A 21,338-nucleotide genomic window follows, 5' to 3' on the forward strand; every position below is an offset into this window, starting at 1 on the left:
GTCCTCTCCCCTGCGCCATCTGGGCTGGAGTTTCCGTTTGTTTGTGTCGTTTTTTGGGTTTTCCTCTTTCCTCGCCAGGTTTGAAGCTTTTTGTCAGCAAGAACCAGCCCTATTTTGTTCAGCCCTGCCTAGAGCAGCCTCTGCACCGGTGCTCTGCACCAAGCACACAGCTTAGCACAGAGCAGGCCTTGGATGCACACTGGACAAACGTGCTGGTATCCTCTGCACCCTTACAGCCAGTGAGGTTTTCCGGTTTCACTTCCAATAGTTTATATTATTAAAAGAGAAATGGTAAATACTTTTTCAGATTATTCCAGTAGCTCCAGAAATGTCTCTGACTCACAGTTCACTGGGGCCTTAGCCCACCCTATGCCCCACTAGGCGCCCGCTCCCAGGCCATAGGCACCCAGCTGCACATGCTAGTTGAAGGGAGACCCTCATCAGCCCCTGGGCACCTCCATACCCTCCACCTTCACAGGCCTGGCTGTGGAACCAGGGGACGGTCGAATTACCTCAAACTGACCCCCCGCTGGAAACTGCCAGGTTGCATGGGCTTCCGGTTTAGTGCCATTTCCTGTCCCCGTCACCTCTTCAGAGCCACCTTCTTTCCTCACATCAGGAAAAAATCAAGAGGACTCAGGCAGGCAGAGAGCAACAGCTGGGAAGAAAACATGCCTCACATTTCCTTTTGGACCCGACTCTTGTCACTCTTTGCTTAAGATACCAGGGTTTGAGCCCCAGAATTTCTGGAAAACTGAAGGCTCTAACCATTCCATTCAACCCAGGCATGATCCATCCGGAAACCCAGTGGAACCGAGCCGCGAGCGGGATTCCAGCCCACAGAACACATCAAGAACTCTGGGGAAACGTCAAGAACTCTGGGGGGTCCCCCAGAAAAACCTGGGGGCACTGCAGAGCTTCTGACACGGCTGTGGGGGAAATCCCACACGGATGGGCAGCTCCCTGCGTCTGGCACTGTGGAGGCGGGCGGGCAGCCATGGCGGACGGGGAGACTCATCTTTCTAGACTTCCCCTGGGGGCCGCATTTCCTCCAGCCTCCAGGTCCAGACCAAAATAGAATGAGGTAAATTCAGCCCCTTTCACGCAGCACACTCAAGGAATAAACAAGCACCACAAATACAGTCTTCGAGCTGGGTCATCTTTCCAACCTCTTTTTTTTTTTTTTAAGAGAACCACAGGCTGTTTTAAGATTCCAAAGCCAGAGACAGAAAAAGTGCAGCAAAGCAGGGAGACAAGGGGAAAGAAACTTGACAGTGCTTTGCAGACAGAAACAAGTGACGCAATTTCCAAATTCAAGAGTCTCAAAAACAGAGGCTGGGTTGGAACCTCCAGAAAGGGCTAGAACGGGGTGTCTAAGACTTATTCTCATGGTAGCATCCTTAAGCCAGGGGGGTCCAGGAAGGGGGCAGACTGAGGACGTCCGCTTGCACTTAGTAGCCCCTCACCAGGTCCCAGGAGCTGTGCCGGTGCCAAAGCTGCCCCTTGCCAGGGAGCCCTCCCAGCTGCCCTGTGTGGTGGACACTTGGCCTCTGTCATGCTTCAGTGACCCTAGAGGCAGATCCTGAGTCAAGGACTTGAATGCAAGTAGTTTGTCTGAGAGGTGACCCCAGGAACCACCTGGAGGGGGCGGGGAAGTGAGGCAGGCTTAGAGATCGTCAAAACAGAACACTGCGGGCCTGGGACTCAAGCCGGTCAGAACCTCCTGGAGACTATGCTCCTGAGGGGTGCACCTGAGGGCAAGGGGGCCGTCTCCTGAGGGCGAGGGGCTGTCTCCTGAGGGCGAGAGGGCTGTCTCCTGAGGGTGAGGGGGCCGTCTCCTGGGGGCGAGGGGGCCGTCTCCTGAGGGTGAGGGGCCGTCTCCTGAGAGTGAGGGAGCTGGGGAATTCTCCATGGGCCTTGACTCCGACTCCTCAATGGGTCAGAGAAAGCTCCCAGCAGAGCTCCCGCATAGGGAAAGGTGTGTGGGGAGGGGAAACCTAGAGGTCTGCGGCTCAGCTGGTCCATCTCTCCGAGGAGAGGTGGAGACCCTGTCCAAGGTCGCAGCTGGTGAGGCTGACGTGGCAGGAGTCGCCCCCTGAGGAGCCAGACATGGGCTGGAGGAGAAATGCTGTTTACACACATGGCAAGGACCCCTGCCAGGACAACCTGTGGTGGCATCTGCAGAGAAAAGGCTCAAACACCAGTGATGCAGGAGAAGCTGGAGGATCCCTCTTATATCAAAGAGCAAGACTAGGGCTTCAGAGATGCTTTTCCTACTGCGCCGTGGGCCCCCGCACGCGGAACACCCGAGGGGAAAGGGATGGAGGCAGGGCTCAGCTGGAGAAAGCTATCCAAGGAGAATGACCATGACAGGTTTCTTGGGAGGCTCCTGGTTCCAGCCCTCAATCCCACTTGCAAACCTAACTCCCAAACCACCCCCCACCCACCCTCTCCCACTTCTGGAACCTGTGGGTTCAACCCCAGAGCAGGAGGCTGAGCCCACTCCCTAAGCCCACAGCATGGAGGGGAAAGAGCCTGCTTCTGAGGATACCTCAAGTGCCACCTTTAAAGCACCCCTACCTAGGCCCTGGGGAAGAGTTAGGAGACAAAGAATCTTCACCCCAAAAAGGCTTTTATAATCTAGTTTCCACTCCAGAAGCAAAGCCACGTGGAGTGGTCTGTGCCAGGCACTAGGGTCACCATAGCTGAAAGTCCAGGGGTTACAAGACTCCCGTCTGGGGACCCCGTGTGGCTGTGACCCAGGTCACCCAAGTTCAGAAGACATCGAGCCACAGCCAGAGCGTAAGGATTCGGGTTGAATTTTAAAATAGGTGGGGCTGAGATAGACTGAACAATAGTGGGAGAGGATTCTGCATCAACTCCCTAGCAAACGCTGGGTGACTGTCACCTTCTGAAACAAGCAAAGCCAGAGAAACACACAGGCAGGAGGAGCCCCAGGAGATGTGGCCACTGAAGGGTAAGTGGCGTCCTGGACAGGACAGAAGGACAAGAAGTAAAAGCAAAGGGGTCCAGAATAAATGACTGACTTTCATTAATAAAAATGCAGATACTGGGTCCTTAATTATGAAAACTGTACCCTATTTGATGTAAGGTGTTAAAACGGGGGAAACCAGGCATGTCTGCGCTTCCATGTGCTGTGTCTGTGTTTCCGAGGATCTGTCTGTGTTTCCACGTGTTTACGTGTACAGGAGACTGCTGGAAATGAGGCTGGGGCTGAAAGGTATCTGTATAAAGATATCTATCAACACAGATATCAACAGACATCTATATCCAGGGAGATGGCAAGGCCAGGGCTGACTTCACGGGCGTGTGACTCATGCAGTCACACGGGGCCCAACACACAGAAGTACTCCGAGCTTGGTTTCATGCTGTGCTGTTGCTGTCTTGAAATCCTTTATACATTTTTGACAAGGGGCCCAACATTTTCATTGTGCAGTGGGTCCCAAAAGGGACACAGCCAGTCCTGGGAGCTTGTTTTCAAACGTTAATGATGAAAACTCCATGCCCTACACCTGACTAGTTGGGGTTAAACATGGGAACCTGTATTTTTCTCTTCCGATGTATTTCCAGGAGGTTCTGACAACAGCTGGGTTTGAGCACCACCCCAGACAGATGTGTGTGAGGAGCTGCACAGCTGGTGTTTGGTGGTAGGTAGCCGTGAGCAAGGTGAATGGGAAGGTGGGAAGAAGATAGGGCAGTCGAAGCACTTCCCACTTAAGTATGTTCAGCTTCGGCTGTGTCACCCAGAGGCACCTGACATCCCTCCCTCCACCCTGTGCTTCTCAGTCAGCGCCATTCTGCACTGTCTCCTAACTCTTCCCCAGGGCCTAGTTAGAGACCCGTTAAAGATGGGACCCTGAAAAGGTCTGCTGACATTTTTGGTTTCACAACTGAGTGTGGGGATGTGTCATTGGCATCTGGTGGGCAGAAGCCAGGGCTCCTACTGAATGCCCTAAAATGCCCAGGATGGCCCTTACCCCAGAGAATGAGCCACCCCCAAAGGTCACTACTGTGGAGGATGGAAAATAGAAACCCTGCCTCAAATGACAGGGTATAAACACTTCAGCTCTCTTGATGGGACTAGGGTGAGGGTGCACCTTTGTCTCCAGAACCTCTAGCAGGAAGAGTGAGCCAAAGTCACCCTACGGGGTGCTCTGCAGCAGCCCCGCTCCCTCACCTGGCCTCGCCACCTCCCCACTGTCCGATGCTCCTAAAGGCCTTTCTTGGAAACATTTTCTAATCCTTCACTCTCACAGCCACACAATCCTCAGCTGAGGGTCAGCTTCTGAGAAACCTGACCTGAAACCAGTTTCACTTGATGGCAGCTTCACTCAATTGGCAGTGGCTGCCTCATTTAGAGACCTGTACCAAGGATCCAGGGAAAGAGAGGGCTGGGATCCATTAGCAATGCCTGCCTTGGTCCCGGGAGGAGAAGGGTGGCTTGCGTGCTGGAATGCAAGGCCAGGTGTCAGCTTTCCTTCTTCCTTTCTTGGGGTGGCAAAATGGAAAGCCATGGACATTACTGAGGAAAAAGAAGAATATGGCACCGACAGAGGTGGCAATAGGAAGACAAAGGAAGAAGCAGGGTTTGGAAGAACCTTGAGTATTTACCCACATGCCTACTTCCAATCTGAACTTGAACTAGCTTCATTAATTGTGGTTGTCTCCTTTAAAACATCATTTTCCTGGTAAGCCTGTATTCCTCATCCTTAGAGTTAATATTTGAGCAGACACTTTTCTTCCCAGCTACAGATGACTGCTTATGACCAAACTGAAAAATATTAATTCTCTTTGTCTCCTGCCAAAAAGGCTAAAGCGATTACAGATCCTGATTCGAAACACAGATGTTAATACATTTGGAAAAATGAGCTTCTATAGGCAAGCAGAGGCCCAGGGCCAAGCATGAAGTGCTTTTGGAATCAAAGTGCCAAATCAAGTTATCCAGAGAGCTGCCTCCACGAAAGCCTATTCTCCCCAAATGCATTCCAGTGTAAAGAACCCCAGGCTGCCGCACACATGCTGATGTCTCCCCTATTTGCAAACAAGAACCGACCTGCCCTTGGGTACCCACTGGCACACAGCTCTAAATAACGTAATTATAATCATCACAGGGAAACATCCATAGGATCAAAAAGTATCATAATTACAAGCAATTTTCACTTTTTGGAAATTGGGCTCAGATGCTGAAGAAAAAAGGCATTCTCGAGTTTCAGTTCTGGAAGAGAAAGCATGTTGGAGCGTTTGCTAGGACGGACTAGCCCCAGGGCAAAGATACTGTGGCCAGCACCCGCTCATCCAGCAGGCATCTGCTGTGCGTGCGCTGGGGCACACAGGACCAGACCATGCGGTGTGTGAATTCAGGAAGCCCACATCCTCAAAGGAGAGGCCGGGTCATGCTTTCATCCTTTCATGTATTCAGTGTCTTACTGAGCACCTATTACGCGCCAGGCTCTAGGAAAAATGGATACCACAGTGAGCAAAACGAACAAAACTCCTGCCCTTGTGGAGCCTCCGTCACTGTCTCTGCTGGGCCCCACTCAGATCCCGCTCAGATCTTCACTATGCAGCCCACGCTGGCTCAGCAAGGGTCCACATGTCGTCCAAGTCCATGCAACTTCCAAGGGATGGAATAAGAGGCGGCTCCAGGTGCACCTGCAAAGCCTCACTACACACTGCTGGGACAGGCTGGGCAGGTCACTGGTCTCTGCCTCAGTTTCCTTGTGTGGAAAATACGAATTGCCCCACCATTTCCCAATTTACAGGACTGGACTGCCATGAGGAGAAAGAAAAAAGTGTATCCACCAGCCAAGGAAGAAAAACATATGTGACTGGGGAAAGATGTAAGCTTCTCACCCTTAACCCCCAACCCAGAATTGTGCCCGCATTTCCTTGTCTGTGAAAAAGGGTGTGGGAGCAGGCACGGTGGCTCATGTCCGTAATCACAACACTCTGGGAGGCCAAGGCAGGAGAATAACTTGAGGCCAAGAGTTCGAGATCAGCCTGGACAACATAGTGAGACCTCATCTCTACAAAAGTAAAAAACTAGCCAGACATAGTGGTGTGTGCCTGTGGTCCTAGCTACTTGAGAGGCTCAGGTAGGAGAATCGCTCCAACCCAGGAGGTCGAGGCTGCAGCGAGCTGTGATCACACCACCGCACTCCAGCAGAGCAACAGAGCAAGACCCTATCTCTAAAAAAAAAAAAAAAAAAAAAAAAAGAGGGGTGGGCAGGGATAAGGGTGCCTCCATGGGGGTTTGTTGTGGGAAGCAGTAAAGAGTCCCTGTTGCATACAATTAGCTTTTGTCATCATGACTGTTCCCAAAGGCAGACATCCCTTCTCCCAGTATAGACAAGCGTCATGGGAGAGAGGAGGCTCCGAGATCGCATTGTGGACCCGGCTAAATCGATGGAAACATAAAGGGAGCAGACCTTTCCCACAGATGGTCTACAAGAGGGCAGGACTGACCACCTTGTGGGGACACCTGCTCAGCTTCAGCGCACATGATATAACACCTATGGGGAATCAGGGAAAATGCGGGCAACCTGCTGAGCCCCCGCCTGCCATAAACACTCAGCGAACGGAATCTGTTGCCGTTGATTCCCAGCCACCACCTGTATGCTCCCTGTGAAGCCAGGCTTGGGATGAATTATGGGAAGAAATAACAGGGACAGAGATCAAAAAGAGCCACCAAGGCCCACCAGATGGCCTCAGACCACAGGACAGGAAGCCAATGGGCATTTGGCCCCCAGATGCTGAATAGGGGATGCTGGCCGTGTCTCCAGCATTAACTGGATTGAACACAGTGGTTTGCTGTCTCTGCCCAGCTGGGTGGCTTTTTCCAGAGGGATCCCTGCAGATCCATGAGAGGACCCCAAGTGGAACCAAAAACATTAAGGCCTGCCACTCCCGCTCAGGCAGCTTCAGCCTGGGTTCTGGAGTGGGGCCCAGAGAAAGGGGCTGCAAGGAAAAATGCCAAGGCTCCTTGGTGAGGACTGCTTTCCTCTGACCTTCTAGGATATCCTGGAAGTTCCCAGTAGCCAGAAGGAATCCTCCTTGCCTTCTGAAAAGGCTATTCAGGAAGTTGAACTGGCACATCCTGAGAAGGCAGCTCAAAACCAGAGCTCATGCCCTGGGGCTGAGGTGTAGTGGCAAGAGGTTGAAGTCAGGAGATGAGGAAACAGGCACATAGCCTTCAGGAGCAGCAAGAAGCTCCAGAGGCTTCCAGAAGCTTCCAGAAGCCTCTGGAGCCAGAGTCCAAAGGGATCTTCACCCTTAGCCAGTTCCTTTCCTGTGCCATTGAGACTGACAATTGTGTTCTGGACTATACTTTGGGCTCAGTCTTATAGCAAGAAAAACAGTCTTCTCTGAGACACCAAGCTGAAGGGAACATGGAATGTGTCAGAGAAGGCCAACATGGTGAAACCCCATCTCCACTAAAAATAAAAAAATTAGCCAGGCGTGGTGGTACACACCTGTAATCCCAGCTACTTGGGAGGCTGAGGCAGGAGAATCACTTGAACCTGGGAGGTGGAGGTTCCAGTGAGCTGAGATGGTGCCATTGCACTCCAGCCTGGGCGACAGAGTGCGACTCCATCTCTCTCTCTTAAAAAAAAAAACAACAACTATTTCCTTCCTCTTGGGCATGTAAGACAGCTCATGGTGAGAAATTAGAGAGATCTTAGCCACCTGTTCATACCCTAGCACACAGGAAGCTTTTAAAGCACACCAATGACAGTTCAACCCCTACGGATCAGGACTATTAAAAAGCTCTGTAATTCTAATGCACAGCTAAGGCTGAAAACCAACTCAGGACTCATCAATGGACCCATCTGAGCCCCAGGTGAGGAAATCAGCACTATGGAAATCACTGAGGCACGGCCATGGCTAAGATGGTGAGTGCTGGAATCTAAGAGCCTGGGTTCGAGTCCCACCTCTGCCGCTTTGTAGCTGTGTGCTCTCAGGCAAGCTACTTCCCACCTCTGAGCCAGGCTCTGCACCTGTAAAATGGGGATGATACATCTTCATAGGAAACTTTCCAAGGCGTGAAACAAAGCTGAAATGTCCAGCACAGCCATAAATAGTAAGCACCACGCAACGAGAAGCCTCAACCACAGGGTGGAGACGTGCTCTGGAACGTGACCATGGCTCTCTGCCCAAACACGCTCATGGGGGCTAACGGCAGGGCAAAACCCACCCAGAGTCTTGCTACCAAGTCATGAATCTGCACATCACAAGTTGCCGCCACCCCAGCATCCCCGGGAGAGGACTGGGCAAGGAGCCCTTGGCCCACTCCCCAAGGGCTGTCCTGTGAGGGGCTGCAGCATTCCTCCTACCACATCCAGCCCCATCTACCTTCTCAGGTTCATGGACCAAAATCATCAGGGCGTCCCCAGGGAGCTTGTCAGAAAGGCAGAAACTCAGGGCCCCCATCCCAGGTCTGGTTGAGGGCAAGAGCCTCTGCCTAGGCTGAACGTACCCAGGAAGCTGAGCCCAGGCCTCCTCTGCCAATCCATCCTGTGCAGTGGGGACAGGCAGGGGGCAGCTCCCTCTTCCTCAGAGTGACTCAGACTGCAGCTGATCCAAATCTTGGCCCTGGAGACCACACTGAGGTCACCCTCCTGGCAGCCAGTTGCTGAGATGAACCAGGGGACATTTTCATCCAGTTGCCGACATCATCTCAACCTTGGTGGCAGCTGACTCCCTTGGAGCAGATTCTGCTGCCCTGACTGGCCTTGGCCTTCCAGGGAGGTTCTCATAGGCCAGCTCCCAAAGCAGAGTGCATCACCTACATGTGGGGCAGTGCTGCGGAGTAGGGCAAGCCTGGGATATGCTCGGGGAGAGACGGGGAAGGCTGGGATGGAAGATGCCAGGTCCCAGTTCCACAGTAGAAACAGGGCAAACAGCATGACCCCTACCCCAAACATCTTCACCTTCACCTGGAACCAAAATCTGCACCAACGGGGAGAGTAGCAAGTCCAGCTCCTGGAAGCCAGGCCCCAACTGGCCTGGCCTCAGGCCTGGGGTTCAGAAAATGAGGATAAGAGTCCAATCCTTTAGCAGTCCCCTCTCGCCCCAGCGAGGCCTCTGGAGCCAAGGCCACTGTCCCCAGACCTGCCTCTTAGCCCTCACTCGCTCCACAGCCCGCCAAGGGTGGATCCAACTTGTCTTTCCAGGTGTCTGGGGCCGCTCTTTAAACAGAGCCACAGGGCTGTGGAAGGCCTCCAGCTCAGCTCATTATCGGAATTTAATCTGGATTCCGAGAGATCAAGAGGACTCAGTGGAAAGTGACTCCCACAAGGGGAGAGACGCTGAGGCCGACCCAAAGCCAGCTAATCCCCCGCACCCCCAGGGCTTTCCTGGAGCTCAGGCACAACTTGTCAGATGTCCCAGCCCTACACAGCTGGACGGCTGGCAGCACAGAGACCAAGGCAGCCACACGGCGGGGGCAGCAGGGCAGGGTCTGGGCTCCCCTGGGCTGAGATCTGCAGGAGGCCTTCAGCTGGAAGAAGCCGTGCGGGCCCAGGCTGGGGACACGCAAAGAATAGCCCCATCTCTGAACAGGCGAGCTGGCACAAGTGTGGGGGATTCGAAGAGCATTTTCAAGCTCGGGCCTTTATTCCCACTGGGAGACTGCAGAATTAGGGAAACTGGCTCAGTGGACATACACAGGAAGGCAGTGCCACAGCCACCACCCAGGGCTCTTATCTTCCCAGGGAGGTCTTGCTCCACTTCCTGCTGTGATGACGATGATACTAACGCAGGTGACCATTTATTGAGCACTTCCTGTGTGTGAGACACTGTTGTAAGTATGTCACCCCCTTCCATCCACAGCACAACTCTGGAAGGGAGATCCAATTATTATCCCCATTTTACAAAGGAAAAAACTGAGGCTCTGAGAGATGACTCTTTCCCAAGGTCACACGGGCACCTGGTGGCAGGATTTGAATCCATGCTCTTAATAGCTAGCGAACTACATAATAGGGGTATCTTGGTTCTAGATTCAAAAACAAAACAACCTGTCCAAAAACATGAATAAATAATATTTGTTCAATTTAACCATTTAACTTCTGAAGAATGGAGGCTTTGCTGCAGGAGGCACAGGAAGAACATGTAGAAACCTAAAGAAAGCGGCTCGGTCTTTCCCTCCACTGCTTCTCACCCTGCTCCCTTCCCTGCTCAATGCTCCCACCTGCCATGTCCTCTCCTCTGCTGGAACGTGAGCTTCCAGAGGGCATGGACTCATGTCTAGTTCGTTCTGGTCGATGCCCTCAGGCATGGCATGCAGCAGGTACCTGTGCTGAGGGGGGACTCAGCCACCCAGCAGCCCAGAAGCCCCCAGGAGCAGGACCCTAGCACCAGAATGGGCATCCCCAGCCCAAGTTGCTTGTTGCCAGCAGCCTGGCAGGGAGGACGCCTGGAACGCCCGTCCCTGCTCCAAACACAGTGCTCAGGCCTGCTGCCCAACCCTGCAGCCCTCAGGATCCACCCCATGGATCTCAGGCAAGACAGCAGAGACACCTCAGACCATGATGGGACCAGGTACCCATGAAGCCAGCAGGAAGGACCAAGAGCTGCCAGAGCTGAGTGGAGAATCCAGATAACAGCCTGGACACAGAGGTTGTGGTTGCATCCTAAGAAAGAAGCTCCCTGGCTGCTGGGAGTAGATGCTGATGTCACCTCCCAGGAGAGCTGCTCAGCAGTGTCTACCAAAGCCACCGGCATGTGGGCTCTCTGACCCCACAGTTCTACCTCTAGAACTTTATGGGACTGATAGACATGAACAGTTGTGTCAGCGAGGGTACCTGCCCTGCGGCACCGTCCATCAGAGAACAGAGGGGCCAGTGTGCACGCACGAAAGACAGCACACTCCATGCTGTGGAACAGTGGGGGGACTCAGAGGACGAGGGCACCCCGCGTGAACCACTGGAAACGGCTGCCAAGGCTCATCATCCAACAACAAAAGCCAGGGGCAGGAGGGAATGCATTGTGGGGTGCCACAGGGGAAAACAGCAACACAGATCCCTTCGCTGATTTCAGGAGACTCCAGAAACTGGCAGCAGGGGCTGCCTCAGCAGGAGCTGGGAGCCTTCATTTTCACTGTGGTTCCTTCTCTTTCCTTTTGATTTTATACCATGAGCATGTCTTGCCTACTCAAAAACTCTTTTTTTTTTTTTTTTTGAGACAGAGTCTTGCTCTGTCACCCAGGCTGGAGTGCAGTGGCACCATCTTGGCTCACTGCAACTTTCTCCTCCTGGGTTCAAGCAATTCTCCTGCCTCAGCCTCCCAAGTAGCTGGGATTACAGGCACGTGCCACGATACCTGGCTAATTTTTATATTTTTAGTAGAGACGGGGTTTCACCATGTTGGCCGGGCTGGTCTCGAACTCCTGACCTCAAATGATCTACCCACCTTGGCCTTCCAAAGTGCTGGGATTACAGGCATAAGCTATCACACCCAGCCTAAAAACAAATTTTTGAAAGAAATATCGTTCATAAGCGTGGGCTCCAGCTTTGCAAACCTGGGCTCACGTCCTGACGTGGCCACGTTCTCTCTGGGTGGCCTCATTCTTTGGCTTTGGGCCACTTTAGTTCTCCCCGTTTTACAGATGAGCCACCACTTCTGAAGGCTACGGTGAATGTGAAACAAGATATCTCAAGTGAAAAACACTGGAAACACTCAAGACAGTTTTGTTTTCTTGGTACTCAGATGACTGCCCCCCCGGCCCCGCCAAATAGCAGTGCTTGGCAAACATGGCTGTGATGGTTTTTTCTGTCCCTGTCTATGGTAACAAGTCCCCTTTCTAGCTGAAGATGCTAGGCCTGCACATCACAAGGAGGTGCCCACACCACCTTTCTTCCATTAATTTCCCTGCCCAGTGGGGACGGCAGACGTCTGACAGCCTGAGGGGTCCAGTAACCCAGCCACTAAGTAATAGGACCTTGGTCATTTTCGCCTCCAGACTGTCTGAATAGAATGCACCTGCTAAATGTCCCAGCCCTTTTTCTTAGCCTCCTACTTCTCACAAGACCTTGAAATTAATGCATCTTGATAAATTAAAGACTTTCAACACACATGTTTGGTTTCTGACCTAGTGATTCTTGGAAGCTAAGAGTTCTCTGTTTATTTTTGGTTTGGGTTTTTTTCTTCCCCTAACATTTTATTTTAGATGGCCACCTTAATTAGTTGCCTGACATCGTGCACTGGGTTTCAGAGTAAGGAATGGGAGAGAGGTAGCCCTTCAAAAATGTTTTTTCCCCTTCCCCTTTTCTTTTATGTCCCTTAGCACCCAGCCAGATCCAGACTGCCTATATATACCCATATGGTACCATGCATCCTCAGGCTCCCTGGCCTTCTACTATTCCTGAATTCGTTGTCGGTCATGGTTTTAAGAAAGTGACATACACCATACACCTTCTTTAGAAGGGATAATCTGGTACAGGGCCTGGCACGTGGCTGCACCAATCTGTTCCATCCTCTGGCCATCACCCCCTTTTTCCTCTGCCCCCAGAGGAAACTCAGCACCTCTCCCAGATACTCGTACAGCACCCACCTGCCCAAGTGTTCCTGGAGCACCTGATAAACGCTGATCCGGAACGTCTCATTGTCGAAGCGTTCCCGGATGTAGTCCTTGTAGATCCGGAATTCAGCTGCCGTGACAGCTTCTCCTTCTGGGATCTTGGAAAGATCAAACCGGAACTCTCGATGGTGGTAGCGTGGGTGGAAGAATTCCTTGTCATGTTCCACTGGAAGAGGAAGAGAACACACACCAACACCGAAAGCTTATTAGTGTCTGGGTTTCACTCTCAGGCTCTGAGTTCAAGCATCTTGCCTAAGCTAGATGGAGGCATTCCTGTTGCCAGTGACCCCAGTGACAACTGCTCCTTCCGCACTGACACACTGCAGACTAGAGGGTCACGGGCTCAGACCCCATGGTCCCCATGGTCATCCTGAACGACAAGAGCATGATTTTGCATCCAACCTGCTGGGAAAAGTAGAGCACTAACCACAGCCATCCAAGAGGTCCTGGCCAGACTCAGGTCCCAGGGGCTCAGGCCTGGGTTGGAATCTGGCCTTAGCCAATAACCAACAGAGTGGCCCTAGATAAGGTAACAAAAAAACCTCTATGGAACCCAATTTCATCATCTAAAAAATGGGGATCATAATCCTCCTTCACAGGTTGTGGTCTGGGTTGAATGATCTCATTCACACAAATAGTTTAACATCTGCTAGGGCTGGATAACTGTTAGCTATTTTTGGTAAGCAGAAACCTTACTGTGCCTACTATGGGACGTCTCAGGGGTTCTCAGCCCTGAAAGCACATGAAAATCATTGTGGACACTTTTAGAAAATATTGATGTCCTGGCCCAGGTGTGGGCTGGTAAACATTTAACAACCGGCTCTCTGGGACCTGATCTGAAGTGCCTGCTGACTCCACAGTGTAAATACCACCATCTTGGCAGATTTCAAGCTACCAACGTGAGGTCGCTGGACATGGATGGGAACAGAAGCACACAGCGGGCTCCAGCACACAGCTACTCCTACCCCCTCCTGAACCAAGGGAATCAATATCTTCTTAAAGCACCCCCAGACATTTCTAATGAGGTGCCAAGGTTTACAGCCACAGCAGTAGACTAACAGCAGTAAAAGAAGTGAATGGCAGAGTGGGGGTGGGGGTTGAAAATGACCTCAAGACAAAATAAGGCAAAAGGCCTCCACCCTTCTGCCTTCTCCTGGCAGCAATATTAGACTAAGATGTCATTTCCATTTAATGAATGATAAGCACCAGGATGAAAGCCCAGGAATGGTGTTTCTGGGTTGAGAGCTGTGGCTCCTGTGGATCATGCCCCCTCTGGACCAACACAGAGCAGGAATGACACTGGGAGCCACAGAGTGCTGGAAGGGACAGGATGACCACACTCAGACCAGTGGGCAGAATCTCCAGACACCTTTCATCTGCTGGAAAATACAAGCCCATCTCTACTTCCTGTCTGGGGGTGGGGAACTGGAGAGAGAGGGAGAAAGAGCAGAACCAGTTTGGCCACCAGACTGGTCAGAAGAAAGGAGAAATAGGATCAGCAAGCTCCAGTTCTCAGGCTGGGTTATGGCTGCCTGGCTCCCAGTGGAACAGCAAGATGGGAACACCAATGAGGAAGAAGTTCACAGCACTGGCAGCCCCAAGACCCCGGCTGCACTGCTCCATTAAAAATAATCTGGTTTAAACCTTAACAATAGTCCAAAAAGAGAGGAGGGCGAGAGCAGGGAGCGTGGGGGAATTATCCACTCAGGCTGTTTCCTATCAGGAAGAAGGGGCAGATGGAGTCCCTGAGGCTGGGGGCTCTGGCTGGGCACAGGAGCATCCGTGTCTTTGGAGACACCTCAGGAAGACGACCTTTGAACCACAGGTGCTAGAATCCTGGGCCATATATGGAGAGCTGGCAGGAGGGAAGGACTCTCTAGAAACTGTTTCAGGGTTCCTCCAGATGACCGCCCTCCTTGTCACAACACGCCCCTTCTCACACGTTCCTTCCACAAGGAACCCTTCTCTCCTGACTAATCTATGGGACAGGCCATGACTCCACAGTGTAAACACTGCCGTTCTGGCAGTTTCAAGCTACCAACGTGAGGTCGCTGGACATGGATGGGAACAGAAGCACACAGCGGGCTCCAGCACACAGCTACTCCTACCCCTTCCTGAACCAAGGGAATCAATATCTTTTTAAAGCACCCCCAGATATTTCTAATGAGGTGCCAAGGTTTACAGCCACAGCAGTAGACTAACAGCAGTAAAAGAAGTGAATGGCAGAGTGGAGGTGGGGGTTGAAAGAGAGAGAGAAGGCCATGGGGATGTCACCAATGCCCCCCTTTGATTTACAGAGAAGGCAGGAGTCTCTGTAAAGGGCAGCCACTTGGGAACCAAGTGAGCCTCCGGAGGTGACCCCAGGTGGGAAGGCAGGGCAAAGGGTCTGACTGTGTACCGTGGGACTGCCCTGGGCCAGTCCTCTGTCACCTTTCCAGTTCAGTCGACCCTCATGCCAGCCCTAAAAGGTGAGCAGCCCGAGGAGGTGAGTACAATCCCACATAGGTAGGTGGAGCATGCACCTGAGACCCAGGAGGTGTCCAGTGACCTCCCCAGGGTCAAAGACCTGGGATTCAAGCCCAGGTCCTGCCCAAACCAGAGGCCTGAACCACCATGCATCTCTGTGGCTGTATGAACAGCTCAGCAAGGGGCGTTCCTTTGCTTGCTTGCTAGAACTTTTTAACTGCACTGCTGCATACATGTAGCATGTGTATAAACCAAAGTAAAACCAGTCATGGAGATTCCTCTGGGTCAAGAGACAGAACACCCCACTTCCCTCCCTGGACTTCTCAAACTATAGGTTAGTTTTGCCTGGTTTTGAACAGTCCCTGCAGGGCCTCATACACTATACCCTCTTTTGTATCTGGCTTCTTTCATTTAGCAGTGCTGGTGTAATTCATCCACGTCACCGTGCATGCTCGTTCATCCTGACTGTCGTACGACAGGCCATCGTTGTATTAGACCACAATTCATATATCCATTCTACAGTTCATAGGCATTCAGGGAGTTTCCAAACTGGGGCTCTGAAAGCAGTGCTGCTATGAACACCACAGGGCATGTGTTTCATGTCTAGAAGTGGAATTGTGCATGTACAGCTTTAGTTACCCTGGAAGCTGTTCTCCCAAACCATTGCATCTAAGAGGTTTTGAAGCGTGTGCTAGGAAAGAGGTGGAAGAGGCCAGGTCTGCCCATGAAGGAAGTGGCACAGTCTTGGGACAACTCATGGCTTCTCAAGTGCTTTTCTCCAGGGGACCAGGAGAGGTGAGGCACAGATGAAGTCTTGTTCCAACCATGTCTGTTCTCCACCGGAGCACGGCCAGACCTCCAAAGGCCAGGGGGAGCCTCTGAAGTGTGCCGTGATTCAACTTTCAGCAGAGAGGGTTGCTCCTGCAATCATGCACAGGAGCAAAGTGCAATGCCTTGAACACAGTGGGTCCCTAGCAAACCTCAGTTCCCTGCTCCCAGCGCTGGATGAACCCAGCTTCAGAACAGCCCCACTGGGAGATACACAATCAGACTGAGCAGAGAAAGGGGCTGGGGAGCATCTGTTTTACAACTGAGGACGGCTGAAGAGCCCAGAAGTGCAAAGAGCATGTTTACTGAGTGCTTACTCTGTGAGCCCCACACTGAGCACTCTTTGCCAGCATCTGATGGAACCCCATGAGGGAGGATTGACCTCATTTTACAGATGAAGAAACTGAGGCTCAGGGGGGCCAGGTAACTTTCAAAGGTCACAAGCCAGGTGAGCGGCTGAACTCCAAAGCTCACCCTCTTGACCTTCACACTCTCTAGAGCCAGGTGGCCTGAGTTTGATCTTGGCTGTGCCACTTACCAGCTGTGTGACCTTCCCCAAGCTACTTAATCCCTGTGTGTTCCCCTCTCCCTAGAGATAGTAACAATGGCCTTTTCTCATGGAGTTGTTGGGAAGATCACAGAAGCCATTTGCTCACAGGAGAAAGCCACAGGAGAGCCATTTGAGTCTGCCGTTGTTACAGGTCCTCTAAAACAATGAGCCAGAAGAATGACAATCAACATGTGCTGTGGGCATTTACACAGTGCACTTATGATTACATTTGAAAATAAAAAGTGCAATAGACCGAACAATAAAGATATGTTTGAATAAGCATGACACAAACACAGGTTCAATCACTAGAGTCATGCCCAATGAAGAAAGAAAACACTGACACATAATCACAAACACAAGGTTTGTTGCAACAGCTGCAGGTACAACTGTTTTTAATATGTAAGATAAACTGTATCTTAACTGTTAAGGTATCGGAGTTACAAGGTTTCTCTTCTAAAAAGCAACTCAGGGATAAAGTGAGGAACTAAATTTCTTGCAAACATTTGTGGGCTCCTTGGTATGGCTTTCTGAGAGGATTTCCTTCATTAATTAATTGGAGACTATGAGAAGCAGGAGCCACAATGTTACTCTGTTCTCCCTGAAACCCACATTGTCACATGTTCTGAAAATAATTTTGTATCCATTATCAAAGAAAGAACAGTCATGAAGTACGCACGCGCGCACACACACACACACACACACACACACACACAAATAAGCAGTGGATAATTCAAAGTCCAAACCAAATTCCAAATCTCATCTTTCCAAGGTTTTCCTTTTCTACAGAAGCCACTCCACAGTATGGAATCTGGACCATTTCAACTCAAGTCTCAAGACAATTGAATTCTTACCACTAAAATAGGTAGAAGCTTGCATGCATTTTTCAGGTGAAAATACGTCTTTACACTTTCTTTTAAAGTTACTGTATATAGTTGATTACCCAGGACTTGAGTTTTAAACTAAATGTCTAGAGTGGACATCTCCCCATGCCTACAGGGAAAAGCTTCCTTAGGAAGCCAAGAGCCTAGGATTCCAGCTTTTCCTCCCTCTACCTTGCTACATCCCAGCACCCCAAGGGCTGAGAGAGCTCACAGGCATTAACAAAGGTCTTTCATCTTCAAAAAATTAAAACGACCTAAATCCCCAAGACCAAAAGATAAGTCCAATGAAAATGGATTCCAGAAAACACCATCCTGACAGAAAGCAGCCCCATCACTGTCCCAAAGACAAGACCAGTGTCTTTCTTTTACAAAAACCCGAAATAGCCCCAAAACTGACCCTAAGAGGGGAAATTCTGGGCTGTAGGGTGTCGATAATGGGTTAGAGGCAGGTAGGAACAAGAAGCTGCCCACCCGGGCCCCCCCCCGCGCCGCCACGTGATCCTTTGTCACGTCAGGGAAGACTTATGTCCCAGATAGGAGTCACACCTGCCCCCAGCATCACTCAGGAGTACCTTGCCTCTCCCTAACATCTGGCGTTCTTCCGCCCACCTACAGTTATGAGAAATATTCAGGCAAACCCCTAAGTTGTGGTTGTCTGATACAAAGGGAGGGTCACAACCAAAGAAACTGGCGACCCACTGTGTAGACTTGCCAAGGGCGGCTCATGCTTAAACAGAACCTGCAGTATTCAGAGTCGTGCTTTATGGGACAGTATTTAACATCCTAAAAATTAGGGGTAGGAACCCAAATATATGCATATGTACAGCTGTACATCATAATACGCAAAACTAAATGAACACAATAAATTGTTACAAACACAAGAAAACAGTACAGAAGATATATTTCTATTGCCTGGGGGGTCACTTTGTGCTGGGCATACATAGCTCATCAGGATGAACAAAGTTGGGGCATGGCTCACTGCGATGCACAGGTGATAAGGAGCCTTGTCCATGTCCCCCCACCCCCACTCCCCATCCCTCGTGTGTCTGTCTCTCTTGGAGAATCCATCATCACTATCCCAGTTGAGCCATGGGACTCCAAGGGAGCCACCATCTTGTTCCATGACCCTCTTCTCCCCAGTTGAGGGACGGGACGAAGCCAGTCTTAACCTTGGCCACACATAGGCCTTCTTTTATTTTTATTGGAACCTGGTATGAAAGAGCCCCTATTCACTCTCCCTGCCTTGATTTCTAAGGATGTAATCCAGTGCTCCGGGAAGCCCCTTGCCAGCACCCTGCAGGGAAGGCTGGTCTGTGAGAAAGAAGCTTCCAAGTACAGAGGACTGAGGTTGGAATTGAGGAGAAAGACCTGCTGGGTTGATCTCCTGGTCTGGTAGTCTCTGCCCTTCCTGAAGTTTGGGTTTCAGCTCTTCTAATCTATGAGTTACGTTGAAATCCTTCAGAGAAGTCCCCTTTAAGCTAACTCTAGTCAGGCTGCTGCCTGACTGCAACAAGGCACTTCTGAGCAAAACACACACAAGCCCAATTATATATACACCCAGAAGTGGAAATGGATGGGCAGGAAACACTTCCAGGTAGCTGTGTTCTCTCCAGATGACCATTCACCATGAAAACTGCTTTCTTCAGACTTGGATCATTCCCAAATGTAAGTAATCTCCCTTGACTGAGCTCTGTAAGAACAGGACCCATGACTGTCTCAGCTTTAGATCCCATGCCCTGCACAGCCTGATGTTTAGCAGGGTCTCATAAATCTTCCACACTGAACACATTCCTCTTCACGCAATTCCTTTCTAGTTTAAGTAAACTACTTTGTTGACAATGTACACACAGTAAGGCACACAGACAAGCATTCAGCAAGTGTGATGAATTTCCACAACGTGAATACACGTAGAGCAGGACACAAAACATTTATTACCAGCTCTGAAGTCGTCCCGATAGGGGCCCCTCCCAAACACCAGTCCCTGCTTCCCTAAGGCTGACTGCCTTCCTAATACCCAAAACCGCAGACTGGCTCTGCCTCTATGACACCTGACTATGGAATCACAAATGTGTTCTCTTCTGCGTCTGCAGCTTTCGATAGCCTCATTCATGTGGTTCTGCGTACCAGTGGTCCATGCATTCCCACTGCTGTCTAAAACCCTGTCATATGAATAGGACACAACTCATTTTGTTATAGTCATTTGGGGAGTTTCCAGTTTGAGACAAACTGTGCTGCAATGCATACTCCTGTGCATGGTTTTTGGTGAACACGTTTCCACTGGGTAAATGTCTTGAAGCAGGATTTCTGGGTCAGAGGGTAGGCACATTCAGCTTTAGTTCCACATCTGACTGTTTCCATGGCAACAATTTTGGGGAAACAGGGTATGAGGCCAAAGGAGACATAGTCCCTAAAGAGATCGTTCATTTTCGCTGATGTTGGCAAATCCCAGTGCCTGTGTTTAGGTATAAGGAAGGTGGGAGGCAGCTCTGCAGGTGGTGGTTCTTCCCAAGAGAGGTGCTGAATGGACGCTTAAGGAAGAACGGAGGCCGACTAGCCCCAGAGGACAAGGAAGGGCACTGCAGGCAGAGGGAACAGCGTGACCGAGGGCCCAAGAGACAAGAAACAGGGCATGCTGGAGAGTTTAGGTGAGAAGTTTGCCGAGAATAACAAGAAAAAAGCAACAAATTCCTCATTGGGAAAATGCCTGAATGTCAAGCTAAGGGGTTGATCTTTGATGTCATCAACCATGATGGCTTCCTCCCTTGTTAGACACAAGGCAGTGCCCTGACCAGATCTATTTTAGATAGAGGACTGGTGACCCTGTGGAAAGTGGATTGGTTATAGGGAGTAAGGACAGAGGCAGGGAGCTCAGAGGCGGCTCTGGATCAGAGATGATGCATACCCAGTACATGCGCCCTGCTCCTCCCTCCTGGCACCCAAGGCAGGCATCACTAAACAATCGCAACACTCTTTTCTTAATTCTGGCACCCAGGCAGCCACTATCAATCCTGGCTGGCTCAAGAGAAAAGATGTTAGCATTTTCCATCCCTTGTCAGGACCCCAGAAGTGTAATGGACCAGAAGTGCTTCTCTAGGGGAAGGGACAAGACAATGGGTCAAAAGCAAGCACATGAAGAGGGGGAACTAGAGGATGCTGCCCACTGCTGGCCTGGAATGCCAGGAGGGTGATAACACCATCAGTAGATGTCAGTGCAGGAGAGACTGCTCAGGTGAAGCGGTGGGGAAGAAAACACGTGTGGCTGCAGACAGGTGAAACTTGAGATGACCTGCAGAAAATTCAACTGGACAGTTGAAAAAAGAGGTTTAGATAACCCTGGCAAGAATGCTCAAGCTCAGAGCTGTTGAATTGGGTTTATGGATAAAGTTATGCAGGAAAAATGCATTTATGATGAGAAAGACCAGCATGGCCTTGAAGCAATATTTTGGGACTGCCTGGGAGAAGGAGAACGATGCCACCAGAAGGACTTGGTCCAAAGGAAGGGCAGGACCAGAGGACAGGCAGGGCAAGATGGCCCAACAGTGGCCAGATTCAGAGAAAGGGGGCAGGGAGATTCCTCTTCCAGTGACCATTCACTGGATTTGGTCACTGGCTGCTCAGAGACCTCAGGAAGCAGCTCTCATGGGGACAGCCATGCAGAAAAAAAACACCTGACGAGCAAGACTGTGGCCAGTTGCATATGAAAGATATTTGTATCCATGAAAAGGGAAACCATCAGCCCAGGCAAAGCCGCCTTCATTTCCTCCTGAAGCCGCTCTCCCAGCCAGGGCTGGAAAGAGTTGATAAATGGATAGTAAATAATCACCCAGCAGCTCCTTCCAAAACTTTATGGTCTTCAGAAAAAAAAACGGTTAATCTTCCAGACTATGCGGTCCTCTCACTGCCCCCAAAGATGCTGCTAAACTACGAGGCAGGAACAAATATTTTATGAGCGAATGGATGCTTTCCAGGCAAAAACCACAAGTCCAGCATTAGAGTTCCTCACTCAGAGTCTGGT

The 21,338-nt window shown here is 50.8% G+C and overlaps 1 protein-coding gene across 1 annotated transcript in view; it reads right to left on the reverse strand.

The window, feature by feature from the left end:
* BMP7 (bone morphogenetic protein 7) overlaps positions 1–21,338 on the reverse strand; it is a 98,738-nt gene that overhangs the window by 48,559 nt on the left and 28,841 nt on the right. The window contains exon 2 of the mRNA XM_033186818.1: positions 12,572–12,764. Within this exon, the coding sequence (XP_033042709.1) occupies positions 12,572–12,764 (193 nt within the window). The remainder of the gene's footprint in view (positions 1–12,571; positions 12,765–21,338) is intronic.

The sequence above is a fragment of the Trachypithecus francoisi genome, unplaced genomic scaffold (genome assembly GCF_009764315.1).
Source record: "Trachypithecus francoisi isolate TF-2019V2 unplaced genomic scaffold, Tfra_2.0 Lachesis_group21, whole genome shotgun sequence".
In the NCBI taxonomy this organism is placed as follows: domain Eukaryota; kingdom Metazoa; phylum Chordata; class Mammalia; order Primates; family Cercopithecidae; genus Trachypithecus; species Trachypithecus francoisi.